The sequence below is a fragment of the Triturus cristatus genome, chromosome 3_2 (genome assembly GCF_964204655.1).
Source record: "Triturus cristatus chromosome 3_2, aTriCri1.1, whole genome shotgun sequence".
Classification (NCBI taxonomy): domain Eukaryota; kingdom Metazoa; phylum Chordata; class Amphibia; order Caudata; family Salamandridae; genus Triturus; species Triturus cristatus.
Window position 1 is genome coordinate 580985587 of NC_140584.1, and position 23916 is coordinate 581009502.

A 23916-nucleotide genomic window follows, 5' to 3' on the forward strand; every position below is an offset into this window, starting at 1 on the left:
ATGATGTTTAAAGGGATTGGTGTCGCCATATATCCATCTTTTTTCAAATTCTGCCATCACCAGATTGGCTATTTCTGGTGAAAAACTGCAACCCATAGCTACTCCTGATATTTGGAGGTAAAGGTCTCCTTTAAAATTGAAAAAATTATTTTTTAAACACAAGGTAGCCAATACTACTATGAATTTTGTCGGGACTTGGTGGGGACGATCTCTTGTGTCAAGTTGATATTCCATCACTGCCAATGCCTCTTCTTGGGGTATATTAGTGTATAACGATTCGATATCAAAGGATACCAAAAGCTGTTCTTCTTTATCATAGAGTAACCCTTCAACTTTTGATATCAAATCCATTGTGTCCCTTATGTAAGATGGAGTCTCTTTCACCAGAGGAATTAAAAAGGTGTCAATATATTTGGCTAGTGGCTCTAAGATAGATCCACAGGCAGACACAATAGGTCTGCCTGGTGGATCTATCAAGGTTTTATGGACTTTAGGCAACACATATATATTAGGTGTCTTAGTCTCGTCACTATTCAGGAAGTCAAATTCATTTTTACACAGCCACCCTTCTTCTAAACCCTCCCTGGTGATCTCCATAATTTTTGTTTTTGGCAGTGATGGAATATCAACTTGACACAAGAGATCGTCCCCACCAAGTCCTGACAGAATTCATAGTAGCATTGGCTACCTTGTGTTTAAAAAATAATTTAAAAAAAGGTAAAAACATTCGGCAACAACTGGTTAAAGCAACAAGACAAACTGTAATCCCTAAAAAAGATCTTAGAAATCTTTTGAATCTACCACCTGTGGTGGGTCATTTCCGATGCCAAAATTGTTTGGCATGTAATCTAACAGAGGATTCCAAACAATTGATCATTAACGACCAAATACACTACCAAAAAGTTTTTTCGAATTGTAACTCAAAAAATGCAATTTATTGCATAAAATGCCCGTGTAACAAATATTACATAGGACAGACTACACAACTAATGAAAAAACGAATATTGCAACACAAATCGAGGATAAAATGCAAAGTCCAAGGAGCCCCTTTAGTACAACATTTTCAGACTTTAAATCACTCTGAAAACGATCTGAAATGGTCGGTACTTTGTTTAGTTGGCAACTTGGAAAAAACGCAACTCCAGACCAGATTAAACAGATTGGAAGCCAGACTAATTGAAAAATACCACACTACAGTGTTGGGACTTAATGACAAAGATGAAATATGGTCCTTACTGCATTGAAATAAATTTAATGACCATGAAATGTATCAAATATGTGATGTGTTTGGTGTGACTCTGCAAATACAGGTTTCTGAAAAGCTTTGATTAAGAATCCTCCCGTGGTGCCAAGATTGTAAGGAGTGGCGGAAATACACTGGGTTATAAGGTGTTGTCACTATTATCCCCCTTTATTATTTTTACTGTATCTTATTTTTTACATTAATCTTGATTTGTTCAAATTTGGTAATTAGACATTATCAATTATGGTTTTATGTGGAATTAACAGATTAGTAAAATGACTACAGGTCCCTCCGAATATGATTACTACAGGTTCCTCCGATATAGTGATTAGTCGGTCTTCGGGTTTCATCCGCTGAGGAATATAGTCCGTTTTTTAGCTTCATGACCCTCTAACCGGATATATACTTGCTTCCGCATCACGTGATTCCTGATGCCAGAAGCGCGAGGTATCTAGACGATTGTTGGAAAACAAGTACGAACAGACTAAGGTGAGAGTTACCAAATAACTCGCCCTGTAAAGTTATAAGGTATGTTAATGATAAGAGTGGGCGTTTAGCTGATTTCTTCGTTCCGCTATCTCCACAGAGGCGGCGTCTACGGTCATCCGTTGAAACTCATGGTTTGGTGTAACTAATTGAGGCATTTAAATTTGAAAAATTAAAGACTTTCCAAGGTAGGAAATATTAAGTATCATCCATGATTTCTTGACGTAGATATAATAAATGTGTAGAGACAGTTAACGTTGAGCCATCGGTATGTTTGTGTTGCAGTTGTAAAAAACATTGGAGAAAGATTGGAAGGAAAAGATTACGAATATAGTACAAGATACCTTGACAGAACGATTTTCTACTAGTAAGTCTAGGATTTTGAAGTAATGCGGTCATATATGCTCTATTTGGCTCCCGTTTATTGGTTATTTATATGATTACAGCGCTCCCAGATCGAGGGATTGAAGAAATGGGACCCCCCTAAATAGCCTTGAGAAACAGTACGCGTTACCAATAGCGCTTTGACAAGAGGTAATATATATCACAAGGCGGTATACTATTCAGTTGTCAGATAGGCTTGATATACATATATATATCGTCAGGGGAATGTGTATAATATGTATCTATCACCATTAAGATTAGATAGAACCAATGCACAGTGGTGTTAGTTCACCATTAGGTTTTTGTTTATTTAATTTAAATTTGGTCCGCCACTTCAGTATTTTTCATGGAATGTAATTTCTTGGTCATATGACCTGTTCCTATGCTCCGATGTGTATATATAGTGTAAATAATGACTTATGTTTGTATCATATTGTATGTATGAAATTGGTAATATAGGAATATTGAATTTGTATCTATAGGTGAAATCCGATGAAGTTATATATACATGTGCCCTAGTCCTGATGAGGCCTTAAGATAATTGTGGCTGAAACGCGTCGACAACGATTGAGAAGACACTTATTTAAATTGTTGATTATCTCGAATTTACTTTGAAAGAGTACTTTAAGGAATGGGGAGATCACAATGAAAACGATCTCAAAAGTGCTCATGTAGGTATGATCTTCAGTAGAAAGGAATGCTTTAGTAAATTTATCCTCTAGGCATCCTAATTGAAATATAGGGTTGTGTTGATGTATATGTTCATTGATTTCTGGATGTTTTGAAAATGAAGATTGTAAATAATATAAATTTTTGTATACATGTCTGAAAGATTTACTTCTTTATATTGATGCTGAAACACAAAATAATAAATATACTTAGACGCAGATCTAAGGAAATATATATTTGTTGTTGGGTTGGAATTACCAAGTATGACCATCAAAAATAATGACAACATATTTCAAATTGAGGATAGTACAACTCAAGGGAGGAGATAATTAACCTATCTCGTCACCAGTACGAAGAAATATCATTAATCCCTAGGCGTTATATTTTTTTCTTCACATTGTTTAAGTACCCAGATGCCAAAGGGTTATTATGGGTTCCCCCCCTTTTATTGTAAAAGCCCTATAACAAAACAAGCATTGGCATAGCCAATAGGTCTCGCCTTTGGGACCTTATAAGTGTTTAGCCATGCAACAGTTGATGCTGTTGTACCAATGATATTGTGCTGCATAACTAAATACTTCTAAGGTCCCAAAGGCGAGACCTATTGGCTATGCCAATGCTTGTTGATATAGCCAGCTTCCTACACCCTGTCACCCAGAACTCTGATCTCACTTGACTGAAGAAGAGGGCCGAAGGACTGCCCTGCTGACCCTGGATCAGCAACGAAGAGGCTGCACTAAAGTTGGACTGTATCTGTTGTTCCTTGGCCTAGCATAGGAAAGTAGTGCGCCTGCTGTGTCCTGCTCGTGGAGAAGTCACCCCTTGAGCACACCTTGAAGCAGAAGCTCCATTAGTCAGTTGGATGACTTCCTGTTCGCAGCACAGGGCCACTGCGCTGAGCAAATTGGTAGCCTAGATCATTGGATCGTTACTCTTCATCACCTTGCAGCCCGGGAGACTGAGTCCTGACGCCCAGAGGTTGCAGCCGAGTGTGCTGGAACTGGGAGAGTTGCTAGAGTGCCGTTTTGTCACCAAGAAAGACAGTTATCGCCTGAAGAAGAAAAACACTCAGTTTGTTGTGCCTGGTGACCAGTTGTCCAGTGGTGAATGGACTTTTGCTGGACCGAAAAGGACTTCAAGGGACATCGAACCCTATGGCCAAAGTCTCCTCACCTGGACCAAGGAGTAGTCCCAGGAAGACTCTCATCGAACGCACAACATCTTCAGAATCCTTGAATATCTTCAGTATCTTGTATCCCTGGCATCAGGACCACTCAATAGAAGTCAATGGCAAGGGCCCACTGACACCGGAACTGGACTGAAGACCGCTTTTGTTGTCGAGGTAACTTTTTTTTGGGCCTTGCTGGCACCTTGACTGGCTCCCTGCCAGAGTTGGTCGCCCTAAGTAAATCTAAGTGCATTCCACTTTGACCAAAGTTGTCTTGAAAAAGTTTCTAATTGTCTAATTTGTTCCTGTTGCTTGTTTGCGATTAAGTGAAAAGTATGGATATATTGTTCCTTGTAAAATCTAGATCTCCAGAACCCTTCGGTGGATCTTTTTAGTTTTGTTATCCATAAACTCGTAAAAACCTAAGCTATTTTTTTATAAATTAGTGTCGGATTTCTTGAGTCTTGTTTCTTCTTCACTTGTTTTGGTGTTGTCTTAAATGCTTTACACCCGCTTCTTTGTTCAAGCCTGTTCACTGAAAGCCACAGGTATCCAGGGTTAAATTTAACAAATAAAACCGTTCCTAGAAGGGTTGGTAGTGTATTAGACGGAGAGATCTCGCAACCACACCATACAGTGCACTCCACTTCTTCATGTCCCTCGTGGTCATCTTCTTTGATGGGACTCTCCTCTTTGGGGATAAGACAGATTCCGTTCTGGAACTGTTCAAAGAGAGAGGAGCTGTTGCAGGCTCCTTGGACTTATCCGCTACACCTCACCAGCCGCATCAGCCCTATCGTTACTTTTGCAGCTTCTGCCGGTCAAGGTCAGCGAGCCACTCAGTTCACTGACCCCCGCACCACCCCTGTGGCGCCACCGTCCAAACCCCGTTAGTGTGCCCTTATTGGAGCACAGCTACCTAGTTAGAGGTAGGAACCAACGGTTCCTGCTGTGTTGGCAGATAACATCAGCCTGGTGTGTCCTGAAGATAGTCCAAAAGGGGTACACTTGCCTCTTCATTGCCTCTCTGCCACACTTTCCACCAGACCCAGAATGACTAATGGAGGACCATCTGTCTGTTTTACGGCAGGAAGGTCAAGTTCCCCTTTAGGCCAGAAGGGCTATTGATATGGTGCCTGTGCCAGAAGTAGGTCACGGTTGTTATTCCTTCTACTTTCTGGTGCCAAAAAAGGATAGAGTCCTTTTCCTGTTTTAGATCTGTGCCCTCAATCCCGACTGTATAAATGTAGTATAAATATTGGACGAGTGACACAAACATTTATGGCGTGGTAACACTGATGTGTGAGGTAGCACAGACCTTTCTGGTTGGGCATAAAAACTCTAATTGATTATTGGAATACACTTTTCTATCACTGTAGTAATTGTGGGTTTTTCCTATGCAGGTTTAAAACTTGTCCATGTATGTAAAGGTGGGAGATATTGTTTTGTCCTGAGGAAGGTGATCATATCTTCTGTTATCCACCGAAACGAGTCAACGTAGAGTAGAAACTAAATCTGATTAACTTTGGGATGCATTAGAGAAATTAGAAAAATCTGGTGTCGTAACCAATGATTCAAACAGATTAGTAGCAAGGCAAGACCTATGTGGTTGTCTTATGGGTTTCTCCCTTGTTATGGTTCAATTAATTTGTGTTTCTTTTAACCCCTTCGCTGCCGCGGACATTCCGCTGCAGCGCTGGGGGGGGGCAGGGGGGCAGCGCGGTGGGCCTGTGCTCATGACGGAGCTGCTCCGTCATGAGCCACAGTTGAGCTGTGCTCATGACGGAACGGTTCCGTCATGACTCCGCCCATTTGCGTTGTCGCCCCGCACAGGCGGGGAAACAGCGCCGCGCAGGCGGAGCGGCCGCCAATAGGATTGTCATGACGGAACCGTTCCGTCATGAGCACACGGCAACCGTGGCTCATGACGGAACGGTTCCGTCATGAGCGGGGAAGGGGTTAAGACCAAATTGCATGATTTTTAGAAACAATTTTTGTTTTTGTTTTTAGTTTAAAAGAGCTTCATTGAAGTAAATAACAAAAGGTACAACATTACAACAATTATAAGAAAACTACAAAAATAGTATACAATATGTATGTCCATAGTAAAATGAAAACCTGATATAATTGCGATTATCAACAAAAAACCAGCATTGGCAATGCAATAGGTCTCGCCTTTCATAAGTTTGAGCTATTGGCATTGTAAATGACAATGCCTTTTATTTATGTGTTTTGAAAACCTGCAAGCAGTGTGTAAACATTTACTTTGTACTTATAGTCGTTGCTTACAAGAAGCAAGGCTGGCAGTAACTGCGCCTCTTTTACTGCCAGACTTGCTTCTTGTAAGCAGGGACCGTAAGTACAAATTGTGTGTTTACGCATCGCATGCAGGTTTTCAAAACATAAATAAAAGGCATTGTCATTTACAAGCTAATAGCTGAAACTTTCGCAAATGTTAGAGCTATTGCATTGAAAATGCTCGTTTATCCTGTCTCTTCTCCCGGTTTTCCCCATTTTTAATGTTTTTCTCTTCTTCTGTATCCTTCCCTGTGCACCCCAGCCCACCGCCCTCGTTCACGCTATTCTTTAACAGTGTAATTTATAAGTATTTTGTCTGCAGACAGAAGAGGCCCATAAATAACACATTGGGGCCAGAGCTACCCTAGGCCCCTTCGGTGGGGGGGTTCCCTATGCCAGTGGGATAAATGTGTTTGATATCATTAGAGACTTTAAACTCAGGCCACAGCGCCCCTAGGAACAACCTAGCTTTGTGTTTTTCATCCGCCATTTGAAGGGGGGGGCGGTGGTTTGAAATGTGGACTTAGGGTGTCAAACATAGGTCCCCAGTGTTGAGTCAAGTAACGAGATGCAGTTCAACTGGTGTCTGTTCTACAAATGGAATCAATGAAATGGCTTGTCCGATGGCACTTTGTGGGGGAGGGAGGCACCGTTTTTAGCTATTGAATGCAAAATAAAGGCGCATTCCTTCCGAGATCCATTAACAGATCGCAGCTGAAGTTTCACCCTCGCTCATTGGCGCATATCTGCTCTAAACTGGTACTTGCCAAATGCAGTGGTAAAAAGAGAAACGAGCAACCGGTCCCATCAAACTCACAACTAGGGGCGTGGCTACTGTCTGTGCAGCAGGTGCAGTGGCACCGGGGCCCAGAAGGCTAATGGGCTCATTGAACCCTAACAATTGCAAAATGTTACTAGCTCAACCGCATCGAAGCGCGTGCTAGCACCAGAGCCACCGTGGATTCCTTGCTACGCTGTTTGCGCAAGTCTACCAAGAACTCGCTCATTAATGGCTCAGTTCCTGTCAGTTCTGGAAGTTAAGCTGACAACGTGCACCACCGCGCTTATCATTTTCTAATTATGCTAACCCTAAACACGGTCATTATAAAAACGTAAGTTCCAGCACGAGCGGAAAAATCGGCCTTGTGGTTATCTGCTTTCCATCAGGTGCACAAAGTCCTGGAGCGTGGCCCCTGGCAGTGGCGGACGCAGGCAACCTTATCTGCGGCATCGCTGGGAACGTGTCCCGCTCCGTTTGGCCTCAGTAACCGAGCTACGCTTGTTTGCTCAAGTTCACACAGACTTCTTGCCAGGCCTGCCCAGAACGCTGTCTCCGCTCACTTCCTATGCTCTTGCATAATACTTCCTTGCTTCTGTTACAGCAGCGAACATGGCTTGGTCACCACCGACAGACGGCGGAGGGGGAGGAAAGAGGCCAACGCGGGGGGGGGGTCGTGCCCTCAGATGGCACAGGTGAAGTGGTACGGCATGTCAGTACGCAGAAATAATTTGATTTAATTAGACCTGCCAGAAACATTCGCCAAGCAGATTTGTCATTTATATGGGCACATATAGTGTTCTTGTCATCTGATTAGCAGCTCTAGAAACAAGCCATATGTCACCCGCTTTACGGCAGTCTTCAGCAACAAGCACGGTCCGCTTTCACCTTAGTCCTTGTGAAAGCTTTCTTATCTTTTTGGGGCCATGTGTTTGAAACACATGGCCCCATAAAGATAAGAATCCTTTCACGACGCACTGAAGGCAGACGAGTCCGTCCAAGTGGGACGGCTCAAAAAGTCTAAAGTGAACGTCATAAAGGGCTCTTTTCCGATGGCCGGCCACCGTTTAGCATAAACAGTGACGCCGGCCAATGGGAAAGAGGGGCGGGGCTTAACGCCCTTTACAGAAAGCTCCTCAAAAACATAAAATTTCGCCAGCGAGACTGCGCATCTGCGCAGCCCACGCCAGCCGAGACCTAAAAACTAGGAACAGTAATACAAGATTAGGTACCTTAGGGAATTAGCATTTTACTTTTTATAGATAAAGAGAGAAAAGGAGAAAACAAAGAAAGAAAAAAACATCCGTACCAAATATACTTAGTAAGGAAATCCGATAACAGGTACTATAAATGTCCAGATAACAAAGTGGTAATAGTGTAATATCTTAATATGAACAATATAAAAAGAATAAATCGCAATACTCATGGCAGCTGAAAAACAAAAGTACTGACTTTGTTACCCATTACAGGTGAGGATACAAAGTTGGTGATTGGAGACCAAAAGGCCTCCTTTCGAATAAGTTGGTGAGAGGTATTGGCAGAAGCTCTATCCAGCCTGTGATGATAACATGGAAGGTTCTCCCAGCCAGAAAAGGGGTCCTAAGTGGCACCCTTGCAATTAGAGGTAATAACCTGTAAGCCAATAGCAAGTAACAAATCCACAAATGAACCCAACTTGTGTGCACTGATCCAGCGGCGCACCAACAGATACTCCAATACCATATATTCACCTTGGCCCATCAATAACACATACACATTCAAATTCATCTGTTTTGCCGCTGGGGGGGTTTGTTCGTTTATTTCGTGAATTGATCAGTACTGCAATAATTCGTATTTCTTCCTCATTATTATCCCTGATCAATAAGTCTTTTCAATTTGGTCGATGAACCAAATTAGCTGGAACTAGTTGATGGTGACGATGCACATACCCTCTCTATTAAATAATTCATCTATAATAATAAACACAGACTCAGGAAGTTTCAAAACCTTTATCTAACTTTAAATGTGAGAGAACCATTCAAATACACCACGGACACCTTCAATCATTAGGGAGGAAGATTCAATCAATTCAAATACTCTCACAAATTCAATGAATTGACTTTGCTCAGAAAGGAGAGGATAGAGACAGCAGTACATAAGGAAATATACGAAAATGTATAATTACCACAGATGGTGTGAAGACCAACCCCCTGGCCAAAGGGCTGGTAAGGGTCCCCGGGAAAGATCAGGGACAAGGACTTCAGGACAGGAGTCGGGACAGGACAGTGAACCTCTCTAGACCGCCGAACACGTCGCACCCCTCTCTGACACTCTCTTCCTCCTCGAGATTCTTCTGCGATCTTCTTCTAATCAATTGCTTTAGAATAGGAAATTCTCTAATTGAATCTTCTCAACATCTCATCAGCATCATTAACTCCAATAGCATCTTCCCTCTCAGCATTCTCTCAGGATCACGCACACCCAACTAACTAAACTACCTTAGTTATACCATTTGGGATTCATGTACCACCCCCTAAAGTTGCAATCTCCTAAAAATACGAATTCTGATTGGACAGGCAAGGGGCATTCGGTCATCACACCATGATGGCATAGCACTTTTCTTTGTTCCCAAACCCATCCCCTTTATTAATATGCATTTTACTTTATTCCCACCCGAGTTTATTCACAGTTGAATTTTTTTTATCAATAATGTTCATATGATTTCAGCCACTGCACTCCTGACATCTGGGTTCCGAGGGTTTAGTGATCGGTGGCCTTGGATGTGGTCCAATCATGGGATCATTCTTCCAGGGGAAGTAGCAGTCACACATGCGCAGAAGGCTTTCACTAAATCAGTCTGGTTATTGCAAGAAGGCCCAAAATACGAACTAATAAAAGTTCAAAAGAAAAAATATTAATTCAAGAAAAATGGTTTCACTGTATACCACCTATCTCTACTCTATTTCCCTTTATTCATTAGTAATTTCCCTGCATTAGCTCTCAGTAAATAAAGTGTTTTCTAATAGCAAAGCAAGTGGCATGCATGTGGGTCTTGAAGACGCCATGTTAGTGCATTCTGCTCATGCGCCAGAGATTCCCTCCAAAGCTGTTAAATGTCACATTACGTACATGCAATTGACACATGCGCAGTATAGTTTTTCCTGTTAGAGCTGCGCTTTGTCTGCTGTCTGTATTAATGGTTAGAAAATACATAGGCAAGCTTCTCTGTCTTATTTATGTAAATGTAATGTGCAAGGATTAATCACAAAATACAATTAATAATTCATGTTAATAAGTTAAAACGAGTGGATTGAGTCCGAGCAAGTCTCATATAAACGAGTCCTTGCTCCATCAGCACCAAACCAATTTGCAGAGTTGCTACCCAGAAATATGGAGTAAATCTCAAAAGTTAAATTAATAGCACAAATGGAGGAGATTGATTTACAAACCTTTGTCCAAAAAGAGGTAATGTTAGGACAAAGGATAAAGGAATGTAAGTATGTACCAGGAGTGTTTGTTCAGGTCCAACAATTAGGGAATAGATCAGGACTGTATTTGGAGATAGATAATGGGGTTAAAACAGCTTCTGATAGAAGTAATAAAGAGTATGAGTAATGCTAGCATTGCAGGAAGTACATTGTATTCGTGTCCAGATAGAGTTCCAAGTGTGTACAGAAAAAGCGTGCTGCAAGTCCGATTCCCATACAAGTTCAAACTTACTCTTGGGGCGATTAAGAAGAGAAAAATTAAGATATTTGTAGATATGGGAGGCCCGAACGGACGGGGAGGTAGAAAGCGGTTCTAATGGGGGATCTAATGAAGTAGTAGAAGAAGATCGAGAGGGTACTGTTGAGTTAAGAACGTTCTTAGATAATCGTACTTAAAAGAGGAGGTACCGGGCAGACCAAATTTGGATTGGACTTCCTGAGAAGAAAGAAAATGCGTACCTTGAAACAAATGTTTAACTTGGACTATCCCTTTAGCAACCCAATCCTTCCAGAAAATAGTACAGTTAGAAAGTATAATGGATTTATTATGCCATAAAGAAGAATCAAGGAACACTTGCAAAGGTGAAAGAGATTTGGTAAGGACCGGGCAAATGATCGATATAAATTGTAGAATGGTTGGGGACTTAAAGGAACGAGGGGGATGCGGAAAATTAGCTAGCGAAGAAAAAGGAAGGGGGTGAATCGGAAAATCCTCCAGTCTACGCCAAACTGGTATAAAAGGTGCTTCCGAGGAAGATAGATATGGTAAAACTTGATGTATTAGAAAAGAAGAGTGGTACTGTCAAAAGTTAAGAAAATTGACACCAACCCGATCCTTAGGAGCAGATAAAGAAGACAAAGAAATGCGGGCTTTCCGATTATTCAATAGAAATTTACTTAAAGTGCTATTAAGGGTTTTAAAGACCGTTAATGGAAGCCTCACTGGCAACATGGACAAATAGAAGTTAATAGCAGGAAGCATCACCATTTTGATTGTGTCCAACCTACCCCACCAAGATAGATATAAGGGTGACCATTTCCCTGAAATATGAAGAACCTTCAATAAAACAGCCTCCAAGTTAAGTTGAACCATTTTGGCGATTGAAGAGGAGTATTTGACCCCAAACATCTGTGAACATGTTTTTTAAGCAGTATTTGTTTAATGGGAGAACTTCAAATTTAGTAAATTTTAACTTGTAACCCAACAGGATGGCACATGAACATAAGATGTCAGTGAAAGCAGGTAGAGAGACGAGGGGATCAGACACGTATAACAAAATGTCGTCAGCATAAGCTGTGAATGTAATTTCAGTGGATTTGTAAATAAAACCCCGGAATAAGAAAGAGTGTTGTAAAGAATGAAGAAAAGGTTCAAGGAATAATATAAAAAGCAAAGGAGAAAGAGGGCAGCCTAGACAAGTGCCCCTTTGAAGAGTAAAATATGAGGATTGAGAACCATTAACAAAAACCAAGGTAGTGGGGGAGGAGTAGAGCAAACTTATAAAAGACAAAATAACAGAGCCAAAACCATGTCCTTTAAGTGCCCACATCATAAAAAGCCAGTGAAGGCGATCAAAGGCTTTTTTAGCGTCTAGGGTAATGGCTGCAAAGGCGAGGAACTCTTAGAAGCAAGAAGAATAAAATAATCAAAAAGGTTCTGGAATTATCAGCCAAAGTTCTACCCCTAACAAAACCAGTCTGTTCGGGACTGATCCGGTCTGGAATTACCCGATTAATGCGAAGGGCCTACATTTTGCAATCTAGATTTATTTGAGAAATAGGACATTAGTTGGCACAAGAAGAAAGGTCTTTATCCTTCTTTGGGTTTAAACAGATCATAGCTTCTAGAAAAGTGCCACGGGCTTCGTTATGTGAAATAAAGTGGTGAAGGAGATATAGGAGATATGGGAGAAGAATCTGCGAAAAGCAGGAATAAAATTCGGCAGTGAAGCCATCAGGGCCAGGAGCCTTATCCTTAAGGTAGCTGAGCTAAAGCTAACTTAATCTCGGAAAGGAATAAGTCTTGATCCAAAAAGGAACAATCAGGAGAAGGAGAGGAACGAGGAGGCAGAGAATCGAAAAACAAATCCAAAGCGCAGTCTGAGGGAGAGGAGTCTGGGGGTGGGGGTATATAAATTCTTATAAAAATCTGTAAAGCATTGTAATATCTCTTCGTCTTTAAAATGATTAATACCTTAATACCTTTATCATCGATGATATTAACTATTTTGGATTTTTGAGATTTGGCTTTCAAGTAGTTTGCTAGCAATTCACCTGCTCTATTGTGTCCACCGTAGTTAATCTTTAGTAAAATCCCAGAAGCTTCCTCGTCTATTTCCTATTAAAATGTAATTTAGCCTGAACTAGCTCTTTGAGAGTAACTTTGTTATTAGAGGAATAATATGCATGCTCGAGTTGCTTAATAGAAGATAATGAGGGAAAGGATTCCCTAAGAATGTTTTTCTTGATAGCCAGTTAATCAATGATAAAACCTCTGGTTGTCGCTTTAAAAGCATCCCAGACAGCATGGAATAGTATGTCTGGGCTGGTGTTAGTAAGAAAAATTTCTGATAAAAAAACCTTAAGGCGCTCTATAAAAATAGGATCTTTAAGTAGATAGTTGTTAAAACGCTATCTACGAGGTTTGGAGGGTTGAGAAGTGAGTTCTAAATCAATAAAAACAGGCGCCTGGTCAGAAATAAGTATGGATCCAATTTCGGCATGAGTTAAGTTAGTTAGAAGATGAGTCAAAAAGATGTAATCCATTCTTGATTTGGAATTGTGTGTGGGAGAGTAAAAGATGAATTCCAAACTGTCCGTGTTGTATATCCTCCATGCATCTGCCAAACCTCTCGAATGGATAGTGCTTGTAAAGGTTTTTTACATTTTATTAGGGATATATATCGAAGTGAATAACCTGAATAGTCTCCACCCACCAGGAGATTGGAGTTAGAACAGGAATGCAAGACTTGCGACATGGATTGCCAAAACTGTGAATCGAAACCAGTGGGACTGTAAATGTTAAGGAGGGGAACCATTAATGACTAGGTGAAGAAGAAGCCATCTACCATCTACGTCCCTCTCCTCCTTTTCTGTAGTTAAGGAAAGGGACTGGTAAAATGGTGTCACCACTCCATTCCTTCTTTCCCTAACTGGGGAGCAATACACGTGCCCCAGCCAGTGCTTTTTAAGAGAACTAATATCATTTTCATTAAGATGGGTTTCTTGTAGCATTGCAGTCTTACATTGTGTAATCTAGATAAATGAGTAAGTACTCGGTTTCTTAATGGGGTTACGCAGGCCCTTCACATTCCACGACACAATACGAACATTATCAGTCATAATGTGAAGGGAAGAACATTACGAGCAACCATGAGCATTCTAAAATTGGTAACAGTATGAAATCAGCATGCAAAAATATGAAGCTAGCATGGAAAACAAAATGTGCAATAAGAATAAGTACCAGTACGTACCATGGTAAGAAAAGTAGATGAAAATAAATTGAGATAGACAATTAGAAAAAAGAGTGGAGAGAAGAATTACAATTCAAAGAATGAAGAATGAGAAGTAAAGAGTAGTAGAAGACAGACTACAGATTCAGCAAAGTCAAAGAGAAAACGACGAGGCCACTAAAAAGCTCAATGAATATAAATATAAATAGAATAAGGAGCAGCAGTTAGGAAGAGATAGTAAATGGAGTTAAGCCGGATAGATAAATGGTACAAAAGACAAGCATAAGAAACCTGCATATTTAATGAAGTGAGTAACACATACCAAAATATGAAAAGGAACTATAAACACTTAGGGCTAGGAAGGGAGGCGGGGAACATCAAGGAAGGGTATCTGTGCTAGACAAGAGACATCTGTAAAAGAAAAACCGCAAAATTATTAGGTAGAAGCAGCCTGAGAAAGCAGACAGGCAACAACCACAGATTAACCAAGAGAATAGAGGCAATAACAAACAGTTCCTGTAAATTAAAGAAATGTTATGAGAATGAGAACTGAAATGTGTTAAGAGAGTCATTATTCAGGATTTCCCGAAGTCCATGTCTTCACCTTTGTGGCGAAAACCAAACTGTCTTAAGTCCTCTGGGCAGTGATAGGAGTAGGTCCTTTCCTTGTAGGTGACTTCTAAAAAAACAAGGATGCACTAGACTATATCTGGTATTCATGGAACGAAGAGCAGGACAAAAGGAAAGGAACTCCTTACGACGGGTGGCAGTAGCACGAGCCACATCTTGAGAAAAGAAAACTCTCTGGCCAGACAATAACATTTGCTTTCTCTGCTTAGCCGCAGACAGAACCATTAACAATTCAGTATATTCCAAACAAAGGACAATTATTCCCCTGCAGCGACTGGCTGACGATGCAGAGGAAAACCCTCCAAGTTTGGGACCAATGCGGTGCGCACATTGCAGGTTAAGATTAGTACCTTCCTTAAGGCCAACCATTTTAGGGACATGAATTTTAAGAAAGGCAAGTATGTCAGATCACGCCTCTCCTTCAGGAATACGATACATTCTAAGGTTATTGTGTCTGTTGCGATTCTCCATGTCCTCCGTTTGCTGTTTAAGGAGAGCTATTTTTTGGTCACAGCATCAACTTTAGGGATCATGTCCTGGGCATCACTGATCTTCTGCTCCACCACCGACACTCTAGACTTGAGTCCATTTCTCCTCTAGTCTCTAAAGAGTAGCGTTGGTATCGATGACAAAAGGTTTCAAAAGTTTTATTTCCTCCATGAGGTCATCCATCGTAATGGGTAATGAAGATTTTGTAGGAGAACAGGGCTCCTTCTTTTGGAGTTTTGAGGCAGCAATAGTGGAGTCTTTGCAGAGGGAGGACATGTTCACAGAGGCACCCTTTTGACTGGAGAGGGAAGGAGGCTCCATGTACAGAAAAAAAAAGAAGGTAAGCTATGTTATGCACCACAGCCTCAAATAACACCCAGATATCAAGTGCGTACCTCAAATCAAAAAGCACTAGAGGAAATCCAAAATCCGAAGAGAATGAAGCTGGGAACCAATCTAGCAACTCTTGGGGAAAAAAACTATGAAATTGAAAACAAGTGAGAGGCAAAAAAAACAAAAAAGCAAAAGAGGCCCATGAAAAAACACAACTGGTAAAGCAATAAGTCTGAAAGGCTTTTAAGGCCGCAAAAAGAAGGTTAATTTGACTAGTGCGACGCCAGAGGGTAATTAAAACCTACTTTAAAAAAGTTTTGGGCATGCCATAATATCCAGAAGTGCACATCAGCACATGTAGGGATCGTTCACCGCCCCATTCCGCGGTATGTAAAATGGCGGCCGCAACCGGCAATTCTGAAGAGAACGAGGTGCGGGGGAAACAGTATCGAAAAAGGGCTTAGTTGAAGCCAAAAATGAAAACTACCTGTGCCCCCGCCTACGTGCGTTCAAAAGCTCCACTTCATGATGTCAGGAGATATGAGCTGCCGCTTTGAGTGAGTAATGGTCCCGGTCGAGGCGCGGAGCTTCACCCAGTCACGGCCATCTTGCGGCAGTTCAAGCCACGCCCCCCGAAACAAATGTTTTTAATTGTCTCCGTCGAAATTTGCTGCTGATGTTTTTAATTGTGTTAGATAACATTGTTCAATTTACCAACGGGATATAAAGATGAGATATGAAATGTAACCTTATGGTCTTACAGAATTATATGTATTTTTATATGCGACATTAAAGCTTTTCGTAATTCAATTTTTCTGGGGTACTACATTATATTTGACTAGGGACGATATCGGTGTGCTGTAAGTGATATATGATTGCTTTTTGTGCATTTGGAAGTGTGTAATATCAAGTTTTCAACAGGAAATTGTTTGACTTTTAGAGTCTATTGAGGTCTCCTGTTCCTTTGGCTATGAGACCACTCTCATTTTGCTCTAGTTGTCAAACACCTCTAGACTACAAAAAACTTGTCATTTTGCGGTTCACTATCAACGTGCTGAAGTCACACACCAGACTCCTTCTCAGACTCGCATCTTCATCTGAGGCATTCTGAGCACAGTTTTGTTTCATGCCTTTCCCTTAGAAAGGAGAGTCCAGGACATTCAGGATTTGCAGAGCTCTTTCAGTCAATGTCCTCAATCTCAATCTGTTCGACTTTGAGACTTCTGAGAATGAAGGCCTCCTGAATCCTCCTGGTCAAGCACGCCAGGTGTCATATGTGGACTTTGCAATGGGACCTGAAGCTCCAGTGGGTCTAACATCTAGTGGACCTTTCTGACCACATTCAGATATTGGAGACCGTGAAAGGGCTCTAGTAGTGGCTATTGGACTTCAATTGGGTCAGCATTAGATCCCTCTCGCTACCCGACCCAGGGATAATAGTGGTGACCGATGCGTCACTTCTGGGTTGAGGCAGTCACCTGGGAGAGGTGGACATCAGAGGTCCATATCGACTTTCTAGAGCTCTGAGCCAGCTGCTTTGCGTTGAAAACCTTTCTTCTGCCCATTAAGGAGAAGCTGCTACAGATGCTCACAGATAACACCACTGCCATGTGGGATTGCAACTAACAGGGTGGAGTGGGGGTCAAGGGCCCTGTGCCACGAGGCATCACACCTCTGAAATGTCTTGACCATCATAGGAATTTCCTGGTGGTTAACCACCTGGCAGGATCGTTGAATGTCAGGGTGGACGAACTGAACCGGTGACTCCTAACTGATAATAAGTGGCAGTTAAACCCAGAGGTGTGGTGCAAGATCTCTTCCAGGATTGGCAAAAACCATGGGTCGATCTCTTTGCTACCACCAAGAATGCACAATGTCAGCAGTTCTGCACATTAGAGTTTACAGGGTCTCTTGCTAGGAGACCCATTTTCCCTAGAGTGTAATTCTGGACTTGTGTATGCCTTTCCACAAATACCTCTTCTGCCATGAGTTCTGAAAAAGATCAGGACTGGCTGGACCCAACTCATCCTGGTAGTCCCGAATTGGGCACAGAGAGTATGGTATCCAGAGCTCTTGGGCTTAAGAATCTGTTCTCCCATGAGGCTGCCCCTCCGGGAGGAACTGTTGCAGCAATAGGGCAGGGTCCTTACCCAGGCCTTTGCAGTCTCCACCTTCATGCATGGAGATTGAGTGGTGACAGCGGAACATCTTTAACCTTTTTTGTGGAGGTGGTTGATGTCATCTTGGCAGCCAAGTGTCCCTCGACAAAAACTGTAAATGCCTGTTAGGACAAATTTGTGGTTTGGTGCAGCACATATCTGATTGACTCCCTCCAGGCCACGTTATCTGTTTGTTTGGTCATCCCTCTAAGGAGGAGGAGAGTCTCCATCACTTGGACCCCTAAGAGTGCTGAGCTTTTACATCAATCGTACCAGAGAACACAGGGTGGCCGATCAACTCTTTATGGGGTTTGCTGCAATTGGAGTTAAAAAAGGCAAGGCCGTACAGAAACTGACCATCTCCTGTCTAGATTGTGCTCTGCATCAAGATCTGCTATTCATTGGCCAAAAAAGTGGCTTAAGAAGGACTGTGAGCCTATTCCGCCAGGGCCAATGCTGCTACCAATGCTCTAGCACATGGAGTCCATGACATCAAACAGGCAGCTACATGGGCGTCACTCCATATATTCATGAAGCACTACTTTCTAAACAGCGAGATTCTCCAAGAGGGGCATTTTGCCCAGCACGGTCCTATAGGACATTTTGGTTTTAGCCAATTCACAGACCCACCTCTTAATAGGAGCTGCTCTGGTATTTGTTCAGAAGGTGAGGAATCTGCATTTAGAAGTCACTATTGGAAGAACAAGTTACTTACCTTTGATAATTTCTCTTTCTGATAGACTCTACCTAACCACAGGTTCATCTCCGTCCCTCCTATTCTCATCATTCTGTGAGTCTGGCTCTGTCCATTAATAAGATCCCAAGTACAGGAATTTAGACACTAGTTAAAGCCAATGTGCTGTTGGGGCTCTGCGTCATAGAAACTGTATTTTTATCTTAAATTAAACTACAAAAATCTATTGAGGGGAACCGGAGAAATGATTTATCAAAGGTAAATAAACGACTTGTACTTTAATCTATTGGATGCATTAAATCATTGCATGCAGATAGTAGCCAAAGGTCTATAATGCTTGTTGGGATCCTCTGGGACTAGCCACTGTGTGCTGGGGCCAGCCACAGGGACCATTCCGGTCCAGGTGGACAGTCTAACAGTCATAGTCAGCAGTCTTTTACTTTTTAAGCGGCCCAGCCAAGAAATGGTCCTGATGCTGGGGATGAAGGATGCTGAGGTGCTGAAATTGCTAAAGAAACACAGTGAGCTTTCTTGGGGCCACTCTGCAGTCCACGAAATCCAGGGTGTCTTCTCCAGCCTCAGGACTCGCTGCTCATGTTGCAGCCTGGGAGTCCTGCGTATGTTAATTTGCCTCTGGTCAACTGGTCTCCCAGTTAAAGCAAGTTCAGCAATCGCTTACAGGTAAACAAACCCTTTTCTTTGGGGGACCAGTGTCCACTTTGGCTACAGACCCAACAAGCTTGGGGACATCTCTGGGAGGTCCAGACTTGGTCGTTCAGTGGCGGACTGGCGTTTGTGACAGCTGAGCTCTCGACATGGGCAGGTGTCTTTAGGTTTTGGTGGCCTTGAAGCTTTACAGGAGGCTAGAAACTAGCCCTGGGAGTCACTTCTTCCATACTGGCACAAGTGGAACTCTTTTTATCAAGTAGGTACAGTCCTCTGTGCAGGCCGCTTGGGGCAGACTCTGTTTGCTGGATCCAGGGAGTAGAAGGGCGGTCCTTCTTCTGTTTCTTTTAGTCCAGTAGTGATCTGAGGGCTATAGATCTGGGGGGTCGCTTTTATACCAGCTTCTCCTGTGTGGTAGAAGAGGACTCGGTAGCCAATGGGGCAGTAGTTCCCACGAGGCAACCCTTCCCACTTTACAACATTTCCTGGGAGTTTGGCCACCAAACAGTCCCAAGATACCCCTCTCTAATCTAAACCAAGATGGCACAAGCCACCTCTCCTGTGAGGAGCCTTGACCAGACCAGATCGCCATTTGCTTCACTGAGGCATTAGCCTCTTTGAAGCTGGGCCATCTGTGGCCTACACCCGTAGTCCTCTTGCTGGATGAGGTCACACCTCTCCCTTCAGCAATTCTCTTTGTTCCCTATTCCTGGGAGCGCTTCACACTTCCTAACAGGGGTAGAGAAGCATGTTGTATCTGGTGACAACTGCTGTAGACGGCCTGGAAAGGCTACCAGAGGTTTGGGAAACAAAGTGGGGACTTTTTAGAGTCCCCTTTCTTTTAAAAGTTACTTTAAATCCCATCTCGGCAATGAATTTGGTTTAATCTAACGATTAATTTGATACAGTGGAGTCTAACTTTGGTGGTCCTAAATGGAATTTAGCACTTAGCACGGTAGCTAGTGAAACTCCAAGTTAGCCCATGGTTCCACTGGCCTTGCTGCTGGGAAAATGGCAATTTTGTGTTCTCATGATCAGTGCATGTTAAACACAAAGGGAACCTGCCCTTCTTGTTAATATTAATCACACTGCCAGGTGGGCTATACAGGCCTTCCCTGTGGGTGGATACTAATATATTAAGAAGGAACGTTTCAACCTGGCAACAGGGTATATTTTACCAGGTCAAGTTCGCAGGTTTAAGGCTGTCCAACCAGGCTGCTGTGGCAGGCTTAGGGTCACGTTTTCATCTTGTCACAGCAGTGGTGGCACAATCAAGTGCTGCAGTCCACTGGTGACATTTAACTTCTAAGATATGGGTACCTCTGGTACCATATACCAAAGACCTAAAATAAGTTAAATTAGCCAATTGGGTATCAGCCAATTGTACATGCACTTGGGAGGTCAGATCAGGGAGAGGATGTGGCACAGCTGCTAGAGCTGCTGACTCAGGGGCTGGGGATCTGGGTTTGAATCTTGGCGTCAGCGCACCATCCTGTGATTCTGGGCAAATCATCTAATCTCCCCGTGTCCTTGGACAGTGCCCTCACATGTGATAAGCCGCGCTATATAAATCTACTAACTTAACATCCGTTGGAGCCTAGGCAGCAGGGTCCAAGGTGCTGCAGTTGGGGGGGAAAAAGCAGAATCAGTAAAAAAAAAAACTTGGGGGGTGGGGGTTGATCATTTACAAAGAGGTATTTTCCTACACTCACACATGATTATCTGTGATTGTCTGTCTTTCCCAGTATGAAGAGATTACCCATTGGGGTGTACAACCCGTGAGCCTTGTGTTTGTCGTATGATTGATGGTTGTGGGCTCTCTAATGTGAAGCAAGTGGAACTTTGCTCTATGTTAAATGGCACTATTTTGGTGTTAAAGATTCTAATATAGTTTGTTTCCATTCCCCTAGGGCAGCTTTCAATGGCAAATTCTGGACCAAACACCAATGGTTCCCAATTCTTCATTACTTGTGATAAAACAGACTGGCTGGATGGCAAGCATGTGATCTTCGGAGAAGTCATGGAGGGAATGGACATTGTGAATCAGATGGAGGTAATTTTAGAGTAAATTCAACCACCACTCACGTCACTGCAGTAGCTTGAATACAGATGAAAGCATAACTTATTTCTCGTCATAGCACACCCCTCTCTGATGGTAATGTTATGCTATGCAGTTGTAGCACACTGCTCTTCAGTGTAGTGTATTACTATTGATATTAAATCAACCACTTTTGAGACATGGCACGGTGATCTTGGAATTTGTCAGTCTTGCGAAATGTCCCTGTAGAAAATGTTGCTCAGAAGCAGTCTGGTTAATGTGACGTACCCCAAAGTCTGCTTTACTTTTCAACAGTTGGTAGAGAATGGTTCCTATTCTCTTATCCGCATATTAAATTGGGTTCCTACTTTGCATTCTGCAATGTGTGGTTCTTTTTCTCCCATTTGAAAGACTTGACTGTTTTATCCCATCCAAGAAGTTTGTGTTAATTTTCTCTTGTTAGTAGAGCTTGGGTTGTTTGTCTTCCAAACCAAAAAGATTGATGAGCCTTTTTCCACTTTTTAGGCACAAGGAAGCAAGGATGGGAAACCGAAGCAAAAAGTGATCATTTCGGATTGTGGCGAGTATGTGTGAAGAGCCTCTAACACATCGTATTGCAACTTCATGGAATGGAATTCTACCATAGGTACCCCCATTGTGCACAGGGGAAGGACACGCTACTCTCCGTGGACGGTAGACAAAGTGTTCCAGCATCTACCCTAAATTATTCAAAAGGGCTCCGATCTCCTACGTGAAGGTGGATGACAGACTCCTGACTCCCAGAGTTAAAACCAAGGCGGCACTGCTGTGGGACCAGATATTTTAATGCCCTCATAGGTCTGGCAATTCTGTATATATTTATGTTCAATTTTTATCGTGAATAAATATTATTTTTCATATGTTGTGATTTTATGCTTTGTTGTCCAAAAGAGATGCTGTAACACACCTGGCAGTTCTTCTCACCTTGGATCGACCCCATTGCGGTTGCATGGAGAGTTCTCACATCTAAAACAGGCATTGGCATAGCCAATAGGTCTCGCTTTGGGGACCTTATAAGTGTTTAGCCATGCAACAGTTGCATAACTAAATACTTATAAGGTCCCAAAAGCGAGACCTATTGGCTATGCCGATGCTTGTTTCTGTTTATTACTGCTCTGTAGTAATGGCGGCGATCGGGTGCCACCATTACTACATAGAAGTAATAAACAGGAGAAAAAAAAACTGGCTCACGGAGAACATCAAAGCGGCCGCGAAAGTGAAAGTGATCGCAATCGCGATCAAACATCAAAGCGGCCGTGAAAGTGAGGGGCCCGCGCACATGCACTGTAGCTCTAGGCTACAGTGGTAGCACTTTTTTGAGCCCTCACAAAAGGTCTCGCCAGATCAGCGCATGCGCTGGGTCAGGCGAGACCTAACAAATGAGCAACTGTAAAAGCAGGTGCTGTCCATACACAGAGACAAGTGTTAAAGAGTACAGAGGGTAGCAAAGAAAAGGAAGCGGGTGGAAAGAACTGAAGATCAAGGTGATAGAAAAGAAGAAAACATGAAAGTAAGGAAATATAACAGTGTGACAGAAGACATGACAAATTCAAAGACGAGACCAAGAGAAGCAAAGACATTCAGTATGCACACACCAGAAGTCAACATTGTAAAAGGGGAAATTTATTTACACAGATTTCTATAGCAGAGAATATGTATATTGGGTTTCAGAGCACTGTACAATATGCTGCATATGGTTAACGTTTGGGAAGGAAGGAATTAATTAGAAAAAATGTTTTAAGGAAGGAATTCAATTAACTTCCACAAACAGAGGACATTCAACCAGGCCATCTCATGATGGAAGGTTTGTCAGCATCAGGACACTGGACTGTTTTCCCCTGAAAGATCCATTCACAAAACAATAGTTGCAGAAACTTCTAAAGAAGACAGAAAAAAAGAGAAAGGGAACATATGACCAGGAAGGGACAGAGTTGTAGGAGGGAGCGAGAGGACGACGAAGCAATGTCCTGGGAGGAAGGGAGCCAGCCAGCCTGGGAGACAGTTAAAGTGAGCGCCTGTGAACCCTGTGATTATTTCAACGACATTTTCATTAACCGTGTGTGATTTCATTACACGAGTCATTATGTGGTTGATTGTACATGGAGTTGTATCTTGTTCCTCTCTGGATGTGCCTGTTGCCGGGAGTGCTTCCACCGGAGGCGCTGGGTGGGCGTGGCTGTTTCCCGCCGGCTCACCACGCGCTGCCGCTGCTGATTACAGTAATTAGAGCGCGGCTGTCGCAGCGCCAGGATACGGTGAATGGGTTGATGAGGAAGTGGTGCGCGCTCTCGGGCGCCACCAGGAGATGCAGTTCCCCCTCCCCCCCCCCCCAAACACACACTCCAATCGCATTTCGATTGATACCCTTGGAGGAAGGTTTTATTTATTTGAAGAATATTGTTTTTAATAAAGCCTACATTGCCAAATGGTGTCAAAGCGGTTTAGTAGAAGAAAAACCCCCGCAATTCTTGGTAGGGGAGGGTGAAACATTACCCCAGAAAGCAATGCGTGCGATATTCCCCCTTAGAGAATCTTTTTCAGATTCAATCAGCCTGGTGGTTGTGGCAGCTTTTTAGAGACTTTTTGACAGGGTGAGATAGCGGAACTGAAGCATAACTCGCTTTCGCGTTACAGATACAAACACCCACCTTTAGAGCGTCTGTACGAACAAAAAATCTTCAAATAGATTTAAGCGAGGGATTATATGTGCTCCAAGCATGGATAGAGTATAATATAGGGCCGTATCATTGGTGTGGAACTTAGCCACTGATGGAAGGGCGAAAAGAAACGGAGGGCCACAGAGCAGGGTACAGCAGCACAAAGAGAATCCTTGCTCAGTAATAGAGTGTGGATGGAACAGGAGTTGTTTATTTCTGTTGAAGAAGAAGAACAAGCAGGAAGTGGGATAAGGGAGGGGGTGGCA

At 42.6% G+C, this 23916-nt stretch overlaps 1 protein-coding gene across 2 annotated transcripts in view; it reads left to right on the forward strand.

The window, feature by feature from the left end:
* PPIE (peptidylprolyl isomerase E) overlaps nucleotides 1–21853 on the forward strand; it is a 184136-nt gene extending 162283 nt beyond the window's left edge. For both annotated transcript variants that reach the window (XM_085648357.1, XM_085648356.1), the window contains exons 9-10: nucleotides 20827–20969; nucleotides 21480–21853. In XM_085648357.1, coding sequence (XP_085504483.1) covers nucleotides 20827–20969; nucleotides 21480–21548 — 212 coding nt within the window. In that variant the 3' untranslated portion in view covers nucleotides 21549–21853. The remainder of the gene's footprint in view (nucleotides 1–20826; nucleotides 20970–21479) is intronic.
* The last annotated feature ends 2063 nt before the right edge of the window (nucleotides 21854–23916 follow it).